This window comes from Anastrepha ludens, chromosome 6 (genome assembly GCF_028408465.1).
Source record: "Anastrepha ludens isolate Willacy chromosome 6, idAnaLude1.1, whole genome shotgun sequence".
Classification (NCBI taxonomy): domain Eukaryota; kingdom Metazoa; phylum Arthropoda; class Insecta; order Diptera; family Tephritidae; genus Anastrepha; species Anastrepha ludens.
Window position 1 is genome coordinate 28,196,295 of NC_071502.1, and position 23,658 is coordinate 28,219,952.

Here is a 23,658-nt window from a genome sequence, read left to right on the forward strand (position 1 = left end):
ACTGCGGAATAGTAGGGAGCAGCAAGCATCTTTAGTTTTTGTTTAGCGTGTAATCCATAAACAGCTAGACCGTAATTAATGGTTGATAGGGTGAGGGCTTTTACCACGTTAATCAGTAGAGTTGAGCTAATTAGCGAGCGTTTGCTTGACAAGTATTTAATAAAATTTAACTTAACATATAGTTTTTCCCTAACATATTTACAGTGATGTTGGAAGGAGCATTTGGGATCGAATATAATGTAGATAAACAAAACGTGATTCTGCCGATGTTAAGTCATATTTTTCTTTATTAAACTTAACCGAAAGAAATTTTTTCATGTAAAATTTGAAATGAAACTTAAATAGAAAAATTGTATTTGTATGTATTAACAAGTAAATATTTATGCATTACATGTAATAGCCTTCCACATGACAGCCCCCTATTGAGATAAATAATATTTAATATTACGAGCACATGATGATGTGTTAAATATTGTTTTATTTATTATTCATAAGTATATATGTATGTTTGTATATTTATGTGGTTTAGTATGTATTCCAATTTCATTGCAATACACATTTTATATATTAAGGTATGTATGTATGTATGTATGTATGTATATGCTAGTGTCCTATTTAAAAATTTCATCTCGGATTTTATATGTTTGTAGGTATATGTTATACTTATCACGCTATTTGTTTTTTGTTTTTATTTTATTTTATTTTTTTTGCGCATAAAACTCTAATTTCCTTAATAAGGGATTTGAAAAAAAAAATTAAATAAAAGTTGAAAATTAAATGGCCGATTGCAAAGCTTAGCTATGGGTAGGTCGGATTTTATGCTCTTTAAACATTTCAGGTTTTTTGCATTTGAATTTAGCCAAGTCGTCTAGCTTCGGTTTTAATTATTTGCTATTGAATTACACACTAATTGCTTGAGAGGGCAATCGAAAAGTTTACATAATAAATTTTTTTAGCAAACATGCATATACATAAATATAGAAATAAGCGTACAGCAGCTGGGAGAAACAAGTGGGCGGGGAGTTACTATTATGTACCTACGGTATAAGTGACTGCTCTTATTTAATTTCTGTTCGCCAAATGATATTCAAAATACAACAAAGGAAAATATTTATACAATATATGTATGTATATATATGTATATACTGAATCACAAGGATAACACAACGAATATGCATACACAGCATTTTCGCACAACACACGCTCGACTCGCACATGCATACAAATATCCATATTAAATCCAATCAAACGCACACATCAACCCAGACGAAAAAATAAGCTATCATCTTATCATATTCAGCTGCAGTACTCTTTAAAATTAATTGCAACGCTTCACTTTCACTTTCATTTGATCCCATTGCTGGTTCGCTCTCTCTTTCTCTCTCTCTCGCTCTCTAACTGCGTCTCTACTCAAATACGCACATATGCATAGTTATTGTTGCACAACTGCTATTCATATATATGTATAGGTTCTGTGGTTGATGTTGTTGTAGTTGCTGCTATTTGCATTATATTATTAGTAATAGTAGGAGTTATACATAGTTGGCTTCTTTCTTCGCTTTATAAATAACAAGTACAAATTTTTATAATCGAATTTTATCGATTTGGTTCGTTTTCGTTTTAGCACTTCCGTTTAAATGCTGCGCATTTGCGGAAATTCTAACATTGTGCCTAATTATAATTTTTTTTTTTTGCTTTTTTTAATGTAAAGTTGCCCATTTTTCCATGTTTCATGAAACTTTCGCTCGCTGCTGTGTCGTTTTGCTGGCGAACGTACGTACTACAAAATTACAACATTAATTATATAAGGATTATAGTAATAATTACATTCATATATAAATATGTTAATAGGCGGTTGATTCTAAGTAGTAATATTGTTGGGGATTATAGGTAAATTTAACGATTTGCTCCTCAACGATTTGCCGATCGCAGGCATTCATCATAAAAAAGTCTCATAACTAACTCACACAATTTCCATTTATGCTTTCTCGTGCACATCATTCGTACCATAGTTATATATTCTTCTTCAATTTCATACAATGTACGACATATTTCGCCACAAGCTACAATGCAAAATAAATCAAAGTTTCGTTTATCGTCTATTCTCGAGTATCGTTGACTCGTGGTGGTGCTTAGTATACAAAGCGATTAACGTTAATGTCGAGCGCATTGCCGCCACAGCCACTGGTTGGTGGCGGTTGGTCCGAATCGTTATCATCGTCGTAGTCACCACCACGTCCACCGCCCCCTCCTCGTCCACCGCCACCACGTTTTGCTGCCATTGCATTCTGCAATGCTGCTCGACCGCCGCTCTTGAAAATGCGCTCCTTCACTTCCTCGGCAAAAACATAATTATCATGATCAATATAGTTACGCAGCTCCAGTGAGAGCTCCTCCAACGTTAATGGACTTGGCACATCTACTTTGACCACTTTTGTGGTGGAACCTTCGAAGGACGCCGCTTCATTAGAGCGTGCACCCATTTGGTAGAATAGTATGTACGGCGTATTAGGCGGTGTAAGATTGTGCAGCTCTTCGGATTTGGAAGGTGTGACGACGTTGTCATTGAATTTAAACCATTTATTGGTGACATCAGCGGCGTAAGTGTAATAGTGTCCCGAATCCATGCTGAAGCCCGAATGAACGACACCCGCATACAGATCGTAATGCACGGAAGCTATCTCTTCTAAGGTGTCAGCTGCGCAAACTTTTACAGACACCTGAAAAATAATAAATTTCAATGTAAGTCGCTATATGAAAAACTATGAGTAGGTGAGTGAGCTGTACACCATTACCAATTTGGTTTAGGCATTGAAAAGCTAAAACGATTTGATTTCGCTCTGCTAAATACATAAAATCACTACTTTCATAAAATAAGTAACAAGCAATACATGGGCGAAAAGTCCCGGGCCAGGCACATAGATGGCACTAGTTTTATTGCGTTCACCTCTTTTTTCAGTTTGTCTTAACAGCTGTAAGAATTTCATGATATTCTATACATTAGTTCGTGAGTTCGGCCGCCGTAGCCGAATGACTTGGTGCGTGACTACCATTCGGAATTCACAAAGAGAACGTAGGTTCGAATCTCAGTGAAAGATCAAAAATTAAGAAAAACATTTTTCTAATAGCGGTCGCTCCTCGGTAGGCAATGGCAAACCTCCGCGTGTATTTCTGCCATGAAAAAGCTCCTCATAAAACTATCTGCCGTTCGGAGTCGGCTTGAAACTGTAGATCCCTCCAGTTGTGGAACAAGGTCAAGACGCACACCACAAATGGGAGGAGGCGCTCGGCCAAATACCCAAAAAGGGTGTACGCGTCAATTATATATATAGTTCGTGAGTTATTGTGCTAAGAGTGACGCCACTTTTGTTATTCTCAAAACAATGGATCAAAACTAATTTTGTGTTTAATTTACACTGCTTCTTGATGGGGAAAAATACCGTTCAAGCGAAGCAATGGCTTGAAAAGAGTTATGGGGACTCCGCTCCAACAGAAACAGCAATGAAACGATGGTTTGCTGACTTCAAACGTGGTCGTAGACACCAATGATGCACAAAGCAATAGACGTGTGGACATCCAAATGAGGCGTTAACACCAGCAAACAACAAAAAATCCACAAAAACGTTTTGAATGATCGAAAAGTGAAGTTGCGTGAGTCAGCTGACATCGTAAAGATATCAAAAGAGAAAAGTGTTGGTTTTACATTGCATAACCATTTCACTATGAGAAAGCTCTGCTTAAACTACATGAATTGAACATCGAATTGCTCCCACATCCACCGTATTCGCCCCGTTTGGGCTCCCAGCGACTGCTGGCTTTTCGCAGACCAAAAAACAAAAATGCTCGCCGGTAAGCAATTTCGCTCGAATGGAAAGGTTATCGCTGAAACTGAGGTTATTCACTATTGACGTGATAACGTCTTATAATTCGATTTAACCGGCTGCACGCACGAAAAAATGTGTCGTTATCTTGCTCAATCGTCGTTATCTTGCTCATTCGTCGTTATCTTGCTCAATCGCCGTTACCTTGCTTGAACTGCAAGCGAAAGCGCGGAATGAACGACAAAGAGCACAATCGGCCCCCGCATTCGGCAACGTTCGACATCTGGCTCTCTCCTACTTGAGTGAGCATATATATGTACGTATATGCGCATTTGCATATAAATTCACTATTTGTATTTGCATATGCCTTCTTCCTGTGTACATGGTAATGAACCATTTCTCTGTTGAGAATAGGACGATGATAGAAAAAGTAGGAAATGAAAGGGAGTGTTTCGAGTGTAAAGTGTCTTGGAAAAGGCAAATCGATGATGTTGCCTCTTAGTGTTGTTGACTTATTAACGTCTGATGCACAATCGAAATTGAACATATCTTTCATGAATTTGATAAATGTTTCGTCATTTTTCACGTTTGTGTAAATGTAACTTGATCAATTCCATTACGATTCCATTTACCTCCTTCTCTATATCCATACAAAATATCTATCAAACAAATAAAATTAAAATCTTCTTTTGAAAAATGCAACCATTCCATCAGTATTTTCTTATGACGTTGTCACGTTAAACTATCGTCAGTAAACCGACTTTACAGACAACCTCTTTTTTTTGATGCAAACGTTAAATCGTTCTACAAAAGTGGTATTGAAATGTAAGTGCCGGCGCTGGAATGATTGTGTTGTTCTTGATGGAAATTACGTTGATGAATAAAGCTAATTTTGCACACCAAAAAAAAACGTGTTTTCTTTGTTAGGCACGAGACTTTTCAGCCCTTGTGTTATACGAACCTTTTCATCATGAAACACTTTGTGCATCAATTTGGCACGTGTATGATATTTTTGATCATATTTGAAGTGTTTCAACGTCAATATTAGATTCTTTGGTGCGCTGATAACATTGATATAACGTTCGGCATCGCTAAGTTTCTTGCACCGTTCACAAAAGTATTGATTGTCTCCATACAGTTTCTCGGGCGAACAATAATAGTCGATGAGATCCTGGACGGAGTAATTGGAGGCGCAATCGTTTTTCACTTCAGGAAATGAAAGTTGCAAGTCCCGAAAACCGTCGACAATACGGCTCTTCCAGCCACAAGTCAAACACTCGTACGTGGTAGCCAATTTTCCAGTGAATGTTTTTTCAATGGTAGTAGAAGCAATTGTTTTTTCTTTACAGACATTTGATGTACTGCTGGCACTATTTTGCGCGTTTGTGTTACTATCAGCCTCGGTGCTGGTGGTGGTGGTGTTGGTGGTGATGCTACTGCTGCTGCTGCTATTGCTATTGCTGGTGGTGTTGGTGTTGGTGGGGTTTTCATTTATAGTGGGTTCCTGCATCTGCGTTGTATTAAAATATGCTGCGGCACCTTCGCCGCTGCTGGCACAACCGTTATCTTTGTCAGCTTGCTTTGCAGTTTTAGCAATAGGTTCAGCTGGTTCACTATCTGCTATTGCTGTTTGTGTCTCAGTAGCTTTCTTAACAGCCAATACAGTTTCTGTTGCTTGTTTTTTAGAAAACAACGTTTCTTGTTCATGAAGCGTCTCCAGCAAATAGCCCAAATATTCAGAGCTGTCCTGTTGCAGCCCTGGTGAAAAACCAGGTGGTCGTGTGGCATTCAAAACACGCGACGGTGTTAGTTCGAATCGAGTCGAATACAGCATCAGTGCAATCTGTTGTTGCATTTTTATTAGCAATGGTGACTTACTTTGTGACAGTAATATTTCTCTACTAAACCTGAATAAAAAGGATTAAGTCTGTGAAAGGTGAAATATTAGGAAGTACTTACTCTTTCGTCATAGCTAACGCTTGTAGAACGCTATTCATGTAGCAAGTGTTGCCTAAATTAACTAGACCGACTTTGGCATTGCTGTCGTGTGGTATAACCTCGGCACCCACATTGGTATCATCGGCACTTTTAGCACTATTGCCATAGCTTGGTAAGCCATAAGAATAGGGTATATCTTTGATAGCGAACTCCTATAAAGTAAAAGCTTGAATTCTGAAATTCTACAAAGAGGCAGTCCAACAACTCACCACTGCTTCGTACAAATCATCATAACCGTGGAAGCGCACCATCAAGGACTTGGTCAAGTCTACCAGCTTTTGTAGAATCTTTTTGGTTTCTTCGGCATAGTCTTCCAGACTATTCGACTGTTGCTTCAAACAAGTGATAACACGTGGGAACTTGGGCAATATCTGGCAATAAATAATTATTTATAGAATTTATATTAATGAAATGCTTTGTTGCGCAAACCTTGTGGAACACGGTTGGTGTTTGGTCAATGGAGGACAACATGTGATATACGATGGGATATATTTTTGGTCGTAACACTGGCAATATTAGAGATGTGAACAAAGGTTCTATGTTCTCCAACGCAATGTCCCGGAACAGTGCGTGTTTTTGCTGATCCTGGAGCCCCGTCAGTATGGCTATGATCCACAAATTGAGGTTTTGACAAAAATTGCACATTCGCAGCCATTCACTGAGTAGCCTTACAGTCTTTTTAATATTCTGATCGGGAATTTTGTGGTCTAGCATAGACTGCACCGCCTCAAACACCATCTCGGAACTAAACAACTGGAATATTATGGCAATAGCACAAGAAGGCTCCTCGCCATCGTCCTGTGTTATCAGCTGGCATACCACGCGCAGATAGAAAAGATACAACCGCTTCTCATTGACTTTGCCGAAGAAGGCGCCCACCTTAACGATGTCTTCCTTAAACCGTTTAAGTTCTTTTGGTGTTTGTCGTGGTATCTGCACCCGCGCCAGTTCGCTTAATAAGTGGTGATAAATTTTAACAATGTCGTGACCAAACGCTATGTGTTGCTGCTTCAGTTCAACCAATTCGATTAGATATAGTATGTGCGCGATATCAGTAGTGTTTTTACTGGATTGGCCACCAATATTGCCAAGGCCTGCGGCACCGCCAATGTTGCCACCTGCTTTGGTGGCGCCTTTCATGTTTGGTTTGGGTTTGCTAGGGGCACTAGTGCCAACACCACTACAACCGGGCTCAACAGATTCGACGTTAGTACTGCCACTGCCGCCTATATCCATATTCGAACTTAATTTCTTGGTTTTAGTGCCACCGCCAGCCCCGACAACACCGCTTACGCCGACGCCATTTATTCCACCCGTGCCTCCAACTCCACCACCACCCGATACGCCCGCCATAGATCCGCCTGTCGTACCGCCTCCTCCCACAACGTTCCCATTTACGGGTGCAGGCGCAGCGTTCGCTTCCGTGTTATTTTGCTTCACAGCCATCTTTGCGGATACGGGCACGGGTACGCGCCGTCTGCGTCTGCCGCTCCCCGGGAACGAGTTCCTAGCGTTAGCTGGCGTCTGCCGTTCGCACGGTTCCGTTACTTGGAACACTAGATAACGCTAAAGGTTACAGCTAAAATCAGACGGAATCACTGAGCGCACACACACGCTTACAATTTCGAGGACAGTGCCCAATGATGGTCGGCCGCCGACCTTAAAACGCTAAACTCAGCGTTATTCGTAGTTACTTTGGAATCTGCAACAAAAACTGTGTTTTTCAAAAAGAAATGCAAATGACAGTTTGCGCTCTAGTTAGTTAATCACGATTTCCCGTTATTATATTATATTATGCAGTTTAGTGAGGAAGTCACTTTGTTTGCTCTATGCTTATGTCTCCGATGAGTCTTATTTTTCTCACTATATACAGGTAAGACGTTTTGATGAAACTTTTTGCCAATACTGCTGCTACACAAATGGTTTTATAATGAATTTATAATTTTTTCACTTTTTGAAAGTCTACCAAATTTTGTCAAATTGTTTTTTTTTTTATCAATTTACACCAGCAATTCGCGAAAATTTTCACGCTTCTCTTGCCCCTTTGCGGCGAAGATGGGTTGAACATCAAGGCGAATGCATGCACGTCAAACGAAAAGCAATTGGAACAGGGAACTGCCAGCTTAGAAATTTAATCCTAAGTAATTTCACCATGATATGCGTACATATGTAATTGCATTTTCAATTTTGGAATCTTTTTTAATACTAAAAGCTATAACTTGAATTTCAACTTATTTCAATCAGGAAACAGCGAAGAGTTTTCTTCCTCGAAAGCCTTTGATTTGATTAAACATATACTATGAAGGAAATGTGCAAAGAAATACCTAATAAGAGAATACCAATTACAATGAAGGAGAAAAAGGTGTAGGTCTGATTTCAAAAATTTTCAAGCTCTTAACACTATTCCCACAAAATATGCCAAAAATACACTTTTCAAATTTTATCTTAAAATTATTTTCTGACAGTAGCAACATTCTTTCAATTAATGTTTTCACTTTTTATATAAGAAGTTTTCAATTTATTTTGCAGTATAATTTTTAAGCTCATGCCAGATTTGAATATGCGTACTTGATATGCCTATTTCTTTCATGAGGTGTCTTTTTAGCACCTTAACGATTTTACAACTTTTTCAAATTTTAAATAACCTTAATATAAAAAGTACTGGCAGCACCATTTCAATTCTAACTTATAAAGAAATTTCGTGAGATCCTTAAGGTGTCAACAAGACACAACATGCTAGAAATAGTGTTAAGAGAGACACCTTGTGAAAGGATTTTTAAAGGTGTACTACGTAGCAGACCGTTATTCAGCTCTGAGTTAATTTTACAAATGTGCTGACGTCATTTCTGATGTGTTTCACAAAATTTAGCTTGCGGTACTGATAAAAGTCAACACAGCCTGTGCTTCTACCATTGGTTTGTTTACGAATACGGTAAATACAAACGTGCAAAGCTACAAATTGTTTTGTGTAATTAAAATTTTTATTTTTTCGACTTGTAAATATAGCCAGGTTTAATTTAAAACACACCTTTTCCAATTGGCTAACCACGCAGCAGTATTCGCGCACCATTTTGCAGCTTTGAGCATTTATAATCACTGTATTCGTAAGCAAAGCATTGGCTGTGTTGATTTTTATCGTATATCAGTACCACAAGCTAAATTTTGTTAAACACATCCCAAGTAACGTGAAATCCAAAGGTCCCCTCAACATTTTGTTTTCCACCATACCTCTCGAGCAAACTTTGAAATCTGTCATTCTTTGAGAGACACATAGATAGTGGATAGGAAAGTTTAATATTTTCTTGAACAGTTAAACAACTCTGGCTTAGAAGCCGTTTTCTTGCTTCTGGTAACACCAGAAATGGTTACTTTGACAGCTGTCAAACTTATTTATGTTTTAATTCAACCGTCTTGTGTCGTGTTGTTAATTTACTTAAATAAATAAATAATTTTAGCCATGGTGGATCCAAATTTCATCGAAGTTAACGAGATCGTGGGCTATTGGACATATTTAGCAAGCGTAGGAGCATACTAAATGAATACAAATAAACATAAAATAAATGCTGAATTTTGTTTTGTTGCGCAGATTGACTGGAAGGACCCGTGGTTAATTGGGCTTATACTATTGCATGTTCTGACAACGGTGACTACTTTGATGACAAGGAACAGCACTAATTTCCAAATGTTTCTTTTTCTAATACTGTGTAAGTTGTTTCCCAAAGCGATGGTCGATTTGCGGCATTCGATTTTTTCTTCCTTTTTTATAGTATCGGCTGCCTACTGCTCAGAAAGCATCAATGAATTTGCGGCAGCGAGATGGAAGAGCTTCTCAAAACAACAGTACTTCGATAGTAAAGGTCTATTCATTTCAACAGTGTTTTCAATACCTATTTTGTTGAATTGTATGCTATTAGTGGTAAGAAAAAATAATTACAAAAATCCGGTAAAAACTAATGAGTTGTTTTTATTTTTTAGGGTGCTTGGATGTACAACTCCTTTCAGATAATGGTCAAGTTAAAAAGAGCACAGTTATTGCAGAGAGTTAAGCAAGAGCAAGAGCAAGAGTTGCAAAAGGAAGAGACTACCAACGCAGAGCACATCAAATCCGAGTGATTTGAGTATTATTCTTCAGTTGACAAAGTTTTTTGTCGCAATCTATTTAATAGGCCATTTTAAAATATTTTTTAATTTCGATATGAAATAATGGTAGAAGGTTCAATATTCTACGGTCATAGCAGTAGAGATTTATTATAAGTGCATGCATATGTAAATTGAATTAGTTTAGTTTTATGTGCTTAAAACTTCAATAAATGTAAAATGATAGCGTTACAAACATTTTTATTACAAAGATGGAAAGTCTTCCCAATGATGTTGATGAGGCTCCCCATGTGAATACAAATTTTCAAATCACAGAAAGTAAGTTAATGACGTTCCCACGACAGTCGGTTCTACGAACAACCCGGATTTATATCTGGCCAAGGACTATCACTTCAGCAGCATTTCTGCTACAACATGGGACGTTCTCTTTTAATTTCCTTTAAAAGAGATGGAGAAATTTATGGTTTTGAAATTTATAAATGAAGTGGGAAAAATGAACTTGGTTCACTTTAAGGTGCATACAAGTATAACAATAACCATGGAACTTTAAATACCCGTACACATTTTAGTGGCAAATTATTTAATTTGATTGACTTAATTTTGGTATAAAACAAAGTCAGACAATGAGAGTTATAGCGTGTTACAACAGTTACATCATGAGAGTTAAGGCGCTTGTTAGTATTAAGATATAAAACATAGTCGTGGTTTTTTTGCGATCTTAATTTTTATTTTTATTTTATCCAAATGAGATGGGAAGCAATATGTGTAGCAAGCTTGGTCGTGTTTCATTAAACCGTTATCGAAATACACGCATTTACCCAAAAATGAATGTGCGTACACTTTTCAAAATTTTTCTTTCATCCTATTATTATTTTTGCATTGATCATTTTAGGCAAATTTTAGTAATGTTTCTTCATTTATAACAGAGATCTGTTTTTTTTTTAATTTTTGAAAATCAACGTTATTTCTGATTTCGTTCATTTTTAATACCAAACTACCTTTGACAAATAAAAATATCTACATTTATGTTCACAGCTTCATTGAAATATATAAATTTTTTTTCAAGTTACCGTGCATCATTCTGAACATTTTAGCATATATACATACATACATAGGCATGAACATACATACTTATATCTATCGCGATTCCTTTACATACAACCGTTTTGAGAATAAAGTCATAGATGTACTGCTCGTTTCCACGACAGTCAGTTCCACGTAACGGGAACGACCCTGATTTATATCCTTCGTATATGTATGGGGAATGTTTCCACTGCTAAAACAACAATAAACGTATTACTACCTCTTCTCGCTATGGCATAGCATCGCAGAAGAAAGTTTATCAAGGCTTCCGAGGATTGGTCACAAACACCGACATTCAATCAAGTGAATATTCATGGTGAAGACAAACTATCACGCCTCGGGGATCACGTGCCTAAAAAACGTATATGATAAGGGATAGGGGAAAACATGTTAACATATGGAAATTGTATAACTGAACTTAGCTCAAGTTATAATTGGCAATTTTAAATTATCCAACATCTTTGACTTGCGCGCCATAAAAATTTGTGTTTTTGTAGTGTATTTGATACCTTTTCTTTTGAGGTAGTGTTGTCAAATCTTCAGAAATTTAGTTACTGGCTAATATTGAAAGCTAAGTTACATTCAGTGAAGACTTAACTTCAGAAATTGCCAACGATTACTCAGCACGCCAATGTTTTGTTATTGTCTGTTTAACAGTTCGCCTCCTATAATGCCATATCAAATAAATACTTTTCTACTTTAGGCTGACAGTCTGAGCTACTACTAGTGCCTTTCGTAATGTAAAAGAATTATTCGTCAGTACATTTCTAATAAATAAATAAATAAGGGACGGCGCTATTCATTTAAATTGCGTTGCTGCTTGCATTACCAAGTGTTCTAAAACGTCAAAATTCCAATAAGACAATCGAAGCATTTTTTTACCCCCCATCGCGTTTTCTTTTGTTATCTTTCGTATTTTTAACACTTTGCCTCCTCATGACATCCGTTTGATAGGCTGATTATTATTATTTTTTGCACTTTTACAGACGATTGGCTGATTGTGTAGTACTTTAAGACGATAAAAATTATTAAAATAAAACTAATAGAATGTGAAAAGAATTGCCAAAAAAGATTTATTTAAACATTAAAAATAAGATAACAATAGAAGATTTAGTTTGAAAATAAGAACAGGAGCAAGGGTTGAAAGTTGTGTTCTGATTGGACGTCAAATCGAAGGCAATCAAGCAGCAAAAAGGAAGTAGAAGGACAAACGGAGGCCATTAAGCGCATCAAACGGTAACAACCGGCTAGTAAGACATTTTTATTGAAGGACGATATGCATAGTGCATCCTATTGCGTGAAAATGTCAGGACCATCGACCTTGCTGTTGGTGCTCATGTTGCTGCTTAGTCGGGTAGCCGGCGATATTAGCAGTAGTGGTAGTGCTGAACAGTCGTTTCACGCAGTAACTGTTCAACCGACTGCTTTTTCAGCATCAGCACCGGTGGCAGACACAGTTAGTGACGAGTTGCAGCGTAGCTTGCGATTCGATCCTCCGTTGCTTGATTTCGGCGAAGCGTGCCCGGTGGGAACTGCGCGAGCACACACGGTGACATTAGTGAATCAGAATGCGAATCGTAGCGTATATTTGACTTCTGTGTCGGGACGTACACCAACATTTTACTCGAGTTTTTTTGAGGCGAAAGTAGTGCCGCCGCAAGGGAATACTACCTTCAATGTGGTTTTTCTGCCGCGCGTACATGGCAGTGTTTCAACGGATCTACTAATACATACGTCCTTTGGGCAGGCGCGTTTGCAAGTACGCGGCGAGGGACGTGATTGCCCGTATCGATTGAAACCGTTAGTGGGGATCAAGGCACCACTTAATGCGACGCTCACACCCGAGATCCAAATGTACAATCCACACAATAAGCCACTTCAAATACTCGAGGTAAATAAAAGAGTCATTCTGCTGTATTGCATTGCATTGTATTTATTTATTTATTATTTTTTAGGTTTATAGCAGTGGCGGTCAGTTCCAATTAGAACTGCCGAGTGGTGGTCAGGAAGGTCCACAAACATTATGGGAGATACCGCCGTACGAAACGAAATCTATCATCCGTATACGTTTCCACGCGCGTACCGTCGGTAATCATACGGCTTATATACGCATAAAAATCTCTGAACAGGTTACCGGCGATGATGCGGATTCCACAAGCAACAGTGGAAATGTGCTGGTTATACCTGTCGAAATTGAAATTCTACCATTGCACGGTCTGTACGCAGATAATCCAGTTGTTAATTTCGGCCGTTTGTCGACAGTTGTTGGGCACAACATGAAAACGTTACAATTGAAGTTACAACTTCACAGTTCACATATGCGGCAACAGCACATATTACACGACTATACGCTTCGCAATGTGCCAGGTCTAACATTCGACCCTAAAGGTGGTGTTGTCATATTGGAATCGTGGCTCTTCGATAGCTCAACAATATTGGACGAGGTGATGATATTGCGCAGCATACCACGTGCTCCGCTGCTGGAGAACAACACGCAAACTGCACATGAATTCACTGTGCTAATACGTGCCGAAGTGTTTAAAGGAGCGCTACACTACGATGCCAATGCGACCACTTTTGTAACACAAGCGACGCTTGGTACACGGGGCGGCAATAAACGCAGCTTGGTGGTGCGCAATGATTTTCAAACGCCTTTAGCGTTGCTGAATGTAAGCCTTCCGCAGCACACAGAGGGTCTTGCTTTACGCGCGCAATACAGTAGTGATTACCTTGATGCTTTAGCCAGCAGAACATCGGGTGCTTTGGTGCTGCCTCGCGGTGGTTCTTTGGCTTTGTTGCAACTACAGATGCTGAACTCAAGTATGGTCTACAAGACCAATTTACTCATACGCACGAATATTACGCACATCGTGGTGCCGTTGGTAGTTTGTGGAGGCCGTCTACATGTGTCCACCTATGATACAGCGCGTCTACAGGCCGATGCGCCGTATAAAGTGGATTTGAATTTGGGTGCAATACCATTGGCGGAGACGTCGCACAATGGCTATATTGTGCTGCGTAATCGCAACCCTTTGCCTGTCAAATTAAACAATTGGAATTTTAAATCACCGCAAGGAGTATACTTTCATACGACATTTCGCGGCTGCTTGAGGCCAGATTCACTGCGGCTGTTGCGCAATGCTACACTCAAGTTGGAGAGTGCGAAGTTCAAGCTATGCACGCAATTGGAACAAGACGATGTAGCTGTTTTCCAAGTGACCATACAATCATATATAACCGAGCAACACCAGTGCACGCTCAAAATTTGGACGACATACGAGGAAATAACGACGACGGTACGTTTTCGCACCTGGATTGGTAAACTGGAAGTGGATCAAGAGAAACTGTACTTCAAAAATTGTTTTCCGGTAAATATTATTGAAACTTAATTAATTATTGAGTTGTTTAACTCAAGAAATCTTTCTTTGTGTTGTCCATATTTAATTATATTTATAAAAAATTAAAATGTGCATTTTTTTTACGCAGGGAAAACACTGTTCAGCCGAATTGGCCATACGCTCAACTTTTCAGCATCCTATACACATTACCTCGATCAATTTTACTGATGCAGGTCTACGCTTCGAGGACTACAACGTCAACGGCTCGATAATCGAAGGCAATGCGATGTCCAAAGTAGGTCGCATACACTTCGAACCAGCGTTGCTTTGCCTGCAACGTTGCTATATACCGCAAGATGAGCGCACTAACATGATTGCTTTCCCTGCCCCGCAAAATACGCGTGGCGGTCTCAACAACAATCTACATTTCGACGAGACGGAGTTGCGGCGGCGCACCGAGTTGTTTCGCCGCCTAAAATACGACTTTCAGAACATTGCCTTCACATTGAACAGCAATGAAGTGCGGCAATTTTTACTACAACTAATAATTGACATCGAGTGGCCGAAATTTGTCACTGGAAAACAAGTGTTGCCCACAATAGAGGTGAACAAACCGCAGGAAGTCCAGGTGCTATTGAGAAATCCAGCGGATACGCCAGTGCTACTCGATTACTTTCTCTCGGCTCCGACGTTTGCAAAGGAAACGCACTTGTCGTTACCTTTAGAAGTAGTGGATATTGCGCCGCATTGCTATTTAACCGATAAGGATGTATTTTCTCTGCCAGGCGGTGCGCCGCTTAAACCAGTGTTATTGCCACCGCACACGAGCTTACCGGTGACGATTTCTTTTGAGGCACCCAGTGCAGATACATATTGCACGCTGCTGCACATACGCAATAATCTGACACTCTACGAGGCGGTTTGGCTGAGTGCGAAAGTGGTGCACTCACAGTTTCGCCTTGGCAATCGCAAACCCGGTTCGAAAGCAACGCTGGTTTTTGACTTAACTGAAAAACATTTTTCGGTTTGCAATCAGTCTCCGATTCATCAACAGGGATCTAATGACCGCAATGAATTGGGTGTTCGGAAGTACCCAAAGGTGGTATTAAAGCGCACATTTACGGCACGAAACACAGGCGAAATACCCATTTGGATTGAGACGTTTCAAATTGGCAATCATATGTGCACCGGCTATGGCTTCAGTATATCGGATTGTAGCAGTTTTCCGCTGAAGGCAAATGAAACAAAAAAGATTGAGATTGTATTCACTCCCGATTACACCATGCCAAATGTGCTGATTCCGCTGAAAATACACACGAACCTCTCTTACAATGTGGAATATAGATTGGAGGCGCGCCTGCTTCCTAGCACGCTTGAGCTGTGTTCGGCTTTGATACCGCGTCCCGATTGGGAGGAACGCATACGTAATGCAGCCATTGTGTTGTTGGCCACAACATTTGTTTTCGTGCTTATCGCCGCGAGCATTGATTTCGACAATATATTGCTTAGTCAGACAGCGTTGTATGAGGCGCGCGACAAAGGCTCCGTGCATCCGACCTTTAATCTACGCAATATTGCTTTGAAAGCGCAAGTAGCGACGAACGCCGTGGACGACGAGCAGCAGCAGCAGCAGCATATTGATTCGGCAACGCATGCACAGCCGCCGCGACGAGGTGGAATGCAGCAGCAACATCAGCAACACCCGAAGGTTAGCACCAGCAGCAGCAGTAGCAGTAGTGGCAGCAACGGCAGCGGCGGTAACAGTAATAGTGGTGTGAAAAAGCGCACCTTGAAGCGACAAAACAACGTGAACAGTAATGCGACGACGAACCGCGCCAGTTTACCTTGGTCGCTGGATTTAAACGCGTTCAAGAGCAACGTAACGTTGATAAAAAATGCGAGCGAGAACGATAAGAGCAGCCTCAGCAGCGGCACAAGCGGCATGCAGCAGCCGGCTGGTGGTGAAAGCGTGGGGAAGAAGAGCACTACTACCACTTCGACGATACCCAAAGCACAAACGCACAATGATAAAGTGAATAGAGGAGGTGGGGACGTAATTAGTACAACTTTAACAATGGCGACAAGTAGTCCCAATAATGCCAATGTCGCAGGGAAGAAGCAGCAACAAACACAGTCGCCCGCAACACAGCCGCAAGAGCTAACCTCACCACAGCAACAAGCGCGTGGCGCGCGCAAAGCAAAAAATGTGGGCGGCGCTTCAGTGGCAGCGACCGAGAAAAACGACAAAGAGACAGCTAGCGGCCATCAAAAGCCACAGGTGTGCACCGGCAAAAATGCGCGTGGTAATACCAATAAGGCGAACGCTAATGAAACGCTCAGCGCTATTGCCAACGTTCGAGATACGGGTGTCGCTTGTAGCACAGCGTCAATGCACTCGCCGCCAGCGAAGGAAGCCGGTGCACAAAGTTCGTCCAAATATGGCAAAACACCGGGACGCGAACGCCGCAAAGATGCGCAAAGTGGAAACTCTGGCAACAATGGCAATGATGCGACTCCCTCGAATTGCTCTTCATCATCCACGAATTCCGGCGGTTCGAGCGCATCGCGCCGTGCTGAACGCAGATGTCGCCAACGTGCAGCGGCCGCATTGCGATCGTTGAATTTCAATGATGCGCCCACAACTGCGGCACCAACTATTGCTCCAGTAACACGTCCACGGACCACAAGTGGAAAAGATAGCAGTGGCAATGCCGCTAGTGTTATGGGTGGATTATTGAGCTGTTTAAGCACGCCTTGGGACACTGGCAATCAGGCGACCTTCAGCGATGTATTGCAAGCACAACCCATTACTGCGCTGGGGAAAAGCATGCCTAAATCGAGCGATCCATCTAATGTGGTTATGGCTGATAGCAGATCGGCTTTCCCCTTCGTCGACAAAGAAAAGCGAGCTGTGGAGCACGAATCGGACTTTGGCGTTCAACCACAAGAGCAGTTGCAGTCAGCACAACCGAAGCAGCCACAACAGGTTGTCGGACAAAATTCAATTGGTATGGGGTTGGAGAAGGCGCCAAGCTTGAATTCTACTGAGCTGGGTCCGATCGGCTCAAAGAAGTCACCTTCTTCTACACCCGTCTGGGAGCCCGTGAATAGCAGCAGCAGCAGTAGCGGTAGCAGCAGCCATGGTGGCAATGGACTGCAAATTCCAAAGCCAATTGTGTCCACAGGCAATTGTAGCTTTTTCTCGAATCTTTTGACCACATACGAATACGACGGTAATCGGCAGCTGAGTGGTAAGACACTAGTGATCAATTCTTATTGTGCCGTAATATTAATTACCGGCTTTATTTTAGGTATCGATGCCGATCCGTACGAAATGAAAAAGGCTCAAGATGAGTACTTCGAATACATGTACAATTTACGCCAGCAGCAGCTGCAGGCTCAAGTGCAGGCACATGTTCAGGCTCAAGTACAGGCACAACAGCAACAACAGCAGCAGCAACTGTTGCAAGGTGTCGATTGGGCACGTCTCAACTCGCGCACTTGGTCGCCAATGGCAGCGTATTTGGGGCAGCACGATAGTCCTGGTGTCAGTGGCAGTGGTGGTGCATTAGCTGCTGCTGTAAATAGCGCAACCGCTAGTGCTGGATTAGTGAGCAGTTTGAGTGCACCGATGGCAGGCGGTGGTAGTGCCACAGCATCCGCTTGGCCGCCCATTGGTGGGGCAGCCACATCGGCTGGTGGTGCCGTGAATAGCAGTGGTGGCGTTAGCTCAACGGTTATACGTCCACCGCCCGGCTTGGAAAGCAACTTTCAAGGCATTAGCAATAATACACAATCAACCGCACAACAACAGCAAAAGCAGCAGCCATTAAATGTGTTGGCCAACGATGCAGATGCTGCTATCTCAGCCGAAATGCAGACATTCGATCCATTTAGTTCACTTAGTTCTATTTGGTCGGATAGCTGGCAGAAACGCAACAATAGTAATAACAGCAATAACAACAATACGGGCGGCGGAAATATGAATTGAAGTTGTTATTGTAAGAAGTGTGCGCGAGCGCTTGATTGCATAGAATGTTTGTCGACAAGGCGTTAGGTTGAGCGATTGATCGGTTGGCGGAAGTGATTTTTTGTATAGCTCTTTTGGTTATATAATTTTGTTTTTTAACGACAAATTAACGCACCGCGAATGAAGTTAACGATTTTCTAAAATATTTGACAGCACAGCCAGTTATGCGCGCCAACCACTCTCGCTAATCCCTCATTGAGTTATTTTTTGTTTGTAATCATCTAATAACTGAACTTAATAATTAGATTTATATTTTGAAACTTGTTGCCATATACTCTTCCCTCTATTTCCCAACAACCTGGCCGTCCACAACCAACACGCGAAAAATACAAAAGAGATTAAAGCAAAAAAAAAAAAAAAAGCAGCAAAAGAACACCGGAAATGTGGAAATGAAGTGAAACGAACAAAATTCGAAATTCGAACCAATGAAATTCGATGATTTTTTAACCGAATGGTTACTACTGTTAAATTGTCTTAATTATGTATGTATATTTTCTTTGCCGATAATTTTTCTTAAAACTGGTAATTGATGAGGACAATGAACGTTGGATGAAGAAAATGAAATCAATTTGAGACATTGAGAAAATTATAAAATTCTGGATTTTTGATGATTTTTTTTTACTTTTATTTATAGTTTTCATTGACTTGACGTTGTTATTTAATTTTAATGTCGCAAAACGAAAATAATAATTTATTTTGGATATTTTAGTTTTACTTGAAAACAAAAAGTAAAAGAAACTATACAATGTAGCAATGAAGTCGTGAAATTGTAAACACACATACATTTGTATAAACGTACAAACTTACGTACATTCGCAAGAGTTTTGCTCAACACGGCCTAAAAAACAAGTAACAGCATATTGCCACACAATAGCCGCAACCTCAATACATTAGAATAAACACTTGGAATTATTAAATAATTTGAAGAAAAATGAAAACTATATGGACTTAAGTGCAGTTAACGCACAGATTTAAATACATATATAATTACATGCATACAAACCAAATACATACATACATACTTTCAAGCATACATTAATATAAAACCACTATCATTTATTTGCAAACCTTACATTGTCTATTTATTTGGAGAATTCGTGATTGGATTTTATGGTAGCTGAGTCTCTTTGTTGTTGTAGTAGCAGCATAAACATTCGCCATACATGTATGTGGTATACTGCTGGAGTGACAGTCCTTGGCTGGATATAAATCCGGGTCGTTTTGGCAGCATAGAACCGACTGTCGCGAGAATGCAGCCGTGGCCTCAACCAAAACCGTCCCTGCGAGAGGACTGTCCTAGTAGCGTTGGATCTAAAAAAGGCTTTCGATACAGTCAGCCACGCCACGCTACTAGATGACATTTTACAGTCGACACTCTCGCCAGGGCTGAAGAGGTGGACCGCGAACTACCTGAGTGGTCGTCACTCGTCGGTGATATTCCGAGATCAAACATCTAAACAGAGGAAAATAAAGCAAGGTGTATCGCAGGGTGGTGTCCTTTCATTCTTGCTTTTTAACTTCTATATCTCGAAACTCCCCCAGCCTCAGAGGGAGTCTCTCTGTTCTCATACGCTGACGACTGCACGATAATGGCGTCGGGCAATGACATCGATGGCCTGTGCTCCAAAGTGAATAACTATCTCACCGACCTTTCTCGCTTTTTCACTGCGAGGAGTTTCCAACTTTCGCCCGCTAAATCCACGGCGACCCTCTTTACCCCTGGACAAAGGAGGTCAAGCTACAACAAAGTCGATGATACACAAATTCCGACGGTTAACAACCCCGAAATATTGGGAGTTACCTTTGACAGCTTGCTCTCCTTCTCAGCGCATACAACCGGTATTGCAACTAAAGTACAGAATCGCAACAAGGTTCTCCAGTCGCTCGCCGGCAGAACTTGGGGCAAAGACAAGGAAATGTTGCTGTCGACTTTTAAATCAATAGGCCGACCGGTTCTAAACTATGCGCGCCTGTCTGGTCGCCTAGAACCAGTGATTCGCAGTGGACGAAGCTTCAGACCTGCCAAAACACTGCTTTAAGGACCTTGACAGGATGCCTTCTGATGTCACTTATACAACATCTACATAATGAGGCCCAAATGCTGCCTGTTAAGGGGCATAACAAATTGCTCAGTAAGTAGTTTCTGCTAGTGTTACCGTAGACCTCACCCATGCAGACACCTGCTCGAGCCTGAGCCACCTCCCAGGCACATCAGGAGGCGGACGCGGACGCGGACGAGATCTCAGATAAAACAAAAATACAGTTACTGGATCGGACAGTGCACAGACAGGCCATCATCATCGAGAGACTCTCACCACCTTCTTAACCTCCCGACCCCCGAATGCCGTTATCGGAGTCCAACCCGCACCAATCGCAGACGAAGAGCTCCATCTTCCTCGAGAGCCCCGCGTAACCTTGGCACAATTACGTTCTGGATATTGTAGCAGGTTAAACTCCTACTTATCCAGATTAAACCCACTTATCTAACACTCTTCTCCCTCTGGACCCAGCCCGTCGAAACAGCTAATTTCCTGGGCCTACCGTTAGATGAGCTAGACGAAGACCACTGACATGGCAAAGGTACTGCTACAACAACAACGACAGAAAATAGCCGAGTCTTTGTTGTTGTTGTTGCAATAGCGCAAAACATTATCTATAACTGTTTGGGAAATGTTCCGGTAGTGACTGTCCTTGGCTGGATATAAATCCGCGTCGTTCCGGTAGCGTTGAACCGACTCATGTTGTTGTTGCAATGGCGCTAAACATTTTCTATAGCTGTTTGGGAAATGTTGCTGAGGTGAGCATTCCTGTGCATAAGCAGTTTGTGGAGTTCTGTTGGAATGCTGGAACTTCTTGAACGGGCTGCTTTGGTAGCATGGACACCTCAGTCAGTCAGGGTGCCGAGTTTTAGTTATTTTTATATCAGCATAAAACTCTCGTCATATAAAGGGTTTTCCAATAACAGGTGTTACAGGTGAATGGATTACCCTATCTAGAGATGATTAACGATTCTTTATGATTGAACGATTGAATTGGATGGTATTGATCTGGACAACGTTTATTTTCAACAAGCAACGAAACCATTGATCTTTTACGGGAAAAGTTTCCGGACGGCCACCGAGATCTTGTGATCTAACACCTTGTGACTTTCTTCTTTGGGGCCACGTGAAAGAGAAGGTCTACGCCAACAGCCCAGGGTCGTTTCAAGACCTCAAAGATGGAATTCGTGAGGCTATCGAGGACATAGGGCAGCCATTTTGCAATTCGGTTATGGAAAATTTCATGAAAAGGATATTGTCCTGTAAGCGTGGTTGTGGTGGTCATTTGCCTGATGTTATTTTTTACTATCAAAGGCATACCTTCTTCTTTATAATGAAATAAACATCCGATCATTTATATTACAAAAATAGCATTTTTCTTTGAATATCAAAATAACACCTCTTATTAAAAAACCGAGTTCACCCTAGTTTATCACTGCGATTCTATCACTTACTAAAGACCTTTTATGAAAACGAATTCCATACAATCGTGGCAACAAATTATACTGCACTGCACCATGAGCCATAAATATGTTTTAGTCAGAAAACCGATAAAACCAATAACGGAGCAGAACTGCATGCAACGGTTTTATATTGCCTTATTTGCCACGATCCAAATTCTTAATAAGCGCTCTAAGTTATGTTTTTGAATATATTGACAGTGCTTTTTTTAATTTTGCATACTTAGATTTTGCCATATTTTTTACTTTCTGAAGAATGTGTAAACTCAGAATATTGAAACACATTTCAGTACCGTTTTTATACCAAAATTTATTACAGTTGCTGCCGGGCCGGTTAACATTTTAAAAACTTTCTTCATAAGCATTTTTGTTCTACGTAGTTTTGATCAAGTTAATAAGGATTTTCATAGGAGGAGCAAAAATTATTTTTCCTTGTAGGTGATAATGCCCTTTTCTATAAGATCTGGTATTTCGACAGCAACCCATGGCGCCAGCTTAAAAGAAGTTAGATGAAAAAGTTGCATACATTTTAATTAAGTTTCAAATAATTCGTTTCAAAGCATTCCAGCTTATATGTTTGTATTGAAAAGCAAAACAGGGTTTGCTAATTAAATTGTTTTTTGATTTTTTTAACTCACCCCTAAAGCCATTGCATGTGCAATACCAAATTTCGGTACGTTACGCGCCCACAAAGGCTTAAAGTGTTCTGTCAGACATATTTTACCACCACGATACATTTTTGCAGTTTTGCCGTCCAGTTCAGGTAGTGCTATTTCCGGCGCTGTCGTGGGAAAAGTTACCGGTATCTGTATTTTGATTTAAATGAAAATTAGCGAAGCGGAAGAGCATAAATGTAATGTAAAAACGATATCCTTGAATTGTCTTACACCCACTTACATCGAACTCCACATCGAATTCATATTTTAGTAGATTGTGCATACACCAACATTTTCCAAACCAACGTGTGCCTTCCTTGTTCGATTCCAAGCGAAACCAATCAGTGCCAGATTCCTTATTGTTTTGCACATACTTAATAAGTGCTTGATATTCTTCCTTCAGACGTTGCACCCACAAGTCTTTGTCGCGTGGTCCGGCTCGCGTTTGCAGCAATGGAATGTTGCTGAGAGTTTTTCTTGTGCTTGAGTCAACCATTGTAGCGTTAATAAAATATATTATTATTATTTCCTATTCTTCTCGCTTCTAAAAATCCACGACGACCAGGACATAAATGATCACAACAAACAACAAAAAGGGAATAACAAGTTTCACCTGCTAATTGGAAAATATGACACGTCAAAGTGTACTAAAAGCAGAGAGTTGCTGGATGTCTACAAAAAGGAGGTAATGAAATTTTTTCAATTGATGGAATTTATAAGCCAAAGGGTTTCCAAATAGGAGTGGGTTGATCTTGTAAGATGTGTCGGCCCTTTTGATTGTGCCTGTCAAATGGGCAATTTATTAGTCAGTTAATAATGTCGAATTTCCGGTGTGAGATTTACGATTGAGCAACACGTGGAAATTACACAATTTATTATGAATAATTTGAGAGCACGAATATATATTGCGGAGGTTGAAAGCCCATCAACGAAGTCGCATAATGGCCTATATAACAAGAAAAAATACTTATTTAATAATAACTCACACACCAGAGGGGTATTCGGAATGTTGTAACCTGTATGCATAACATGCATGCAAACAAGCGAAAGGTTACGCGCTTCAAGTCGAATGTGTTGTCGGTACCGCTGTACAGTAGCTCTGCCTGGAAAAACACCGCTACTATAACCATAAATA

At 40.6% G+C, this 23,658-nt stretch overlaps 4 protein-coding genes across 4 annotated transcripts; 2 read left to right on the forward strand and 2 right to left on the reverse strand.

The window, feature by feature from the left end:
* Positions 1-437: 437 nt before the first annotated feature.
* Positions 438-7,883, reverse strand: LOC128865991 (ubiquitin carboxyl-terminal hydrolase 35). Its single transcript, XM_054106441.1, has 5 exons — positions 6,249-7,883; positions 6,029-6,190; positions 5,781-5,971; positions 4,783-5,728; positions 438-2,720 (listed from the first exon to the last, which is right to left on the reverse strand). Exons 1-5 carry the CDS (start codon positions 7,263-7,265, stop codon positions 2,133-2,135), a joined length of 2,904 nt encoding a protein of 967 aa, XP_053962416.1. The 5' UTR covers positions 7,266-7,883; the 3' UTR covers positions 438-2,132.
* A 1,310-nt stretch (positions 7,884-9,193) lies between these two features.
* Positions 9,194-10,746, forward strand: LOC128866250 (transmembrane protein 18). Its single transcript, XM_054106834.1, has 4 exons — positions 9,194-9,339; positions 9,406-9,523; positions 9,587-9,735; positions 9,795-10,746. Exons 1-4 carry the CDS (start codon positions 9,277-9,279, stop codon positions 9,930-9,932), a joined length of 468 nt encoding a protein of 155 aa, XP_053962809.1. The 5' UTR covers positions 9,194-9,276; the 3' UTR covers positions 9,933-10,746.
* Positions 10,747-11,958: 1,212 nt separating this feature from the next.
* On the forward strand, positions 11,959-18,729 carry LOC128866587 (transmembrane protein 131 homolog). The gene is made up of 4 exons (XM_054107447.1): positions 11,959-12,891; positions 12,956-14,368; positions 14,487-17,589; positions 17,650-18,729. Exons 1-4 carry the CDS (start codon positions 12,277-12,279, stop codon positions 18,327-18,329), a joined length of 5,811 nt encoding a protein of 1,936 aa, XP_053963422.1. The 5' UTR covers positions 11,959-12,276; the 3' UTR covers positions 18,330-18,729.
* Positions 18,730-22,157: 3,428 nt separating this feature from the next.
* Positions 22,158-23,159, reverse strand: LOC128866591 (ubiquitin-fold modifier-conjugating enzyme 1). Its single transcript, XM_054107450.1, has 3 exons — positions 22,765-23,159; positions 22,506-22,673; positions 22,158-22,361 (listed from the first exon to the last, which is right to left on the reverse strand). The coding sequence occupies exons 1-3, from the start codon at positions 23,017-23,019 to the stop codon at positions 22,290-22,292; spliced, it is 495 nt and encodes a 164-aa protein (XP_053963425.1). The 5' UTR covers positions 23,020-23,159; the 3' UTR covers positions 22,158-22,289.
* Positions 23,160-23,658: the final 499 nt, after the last annotated feature.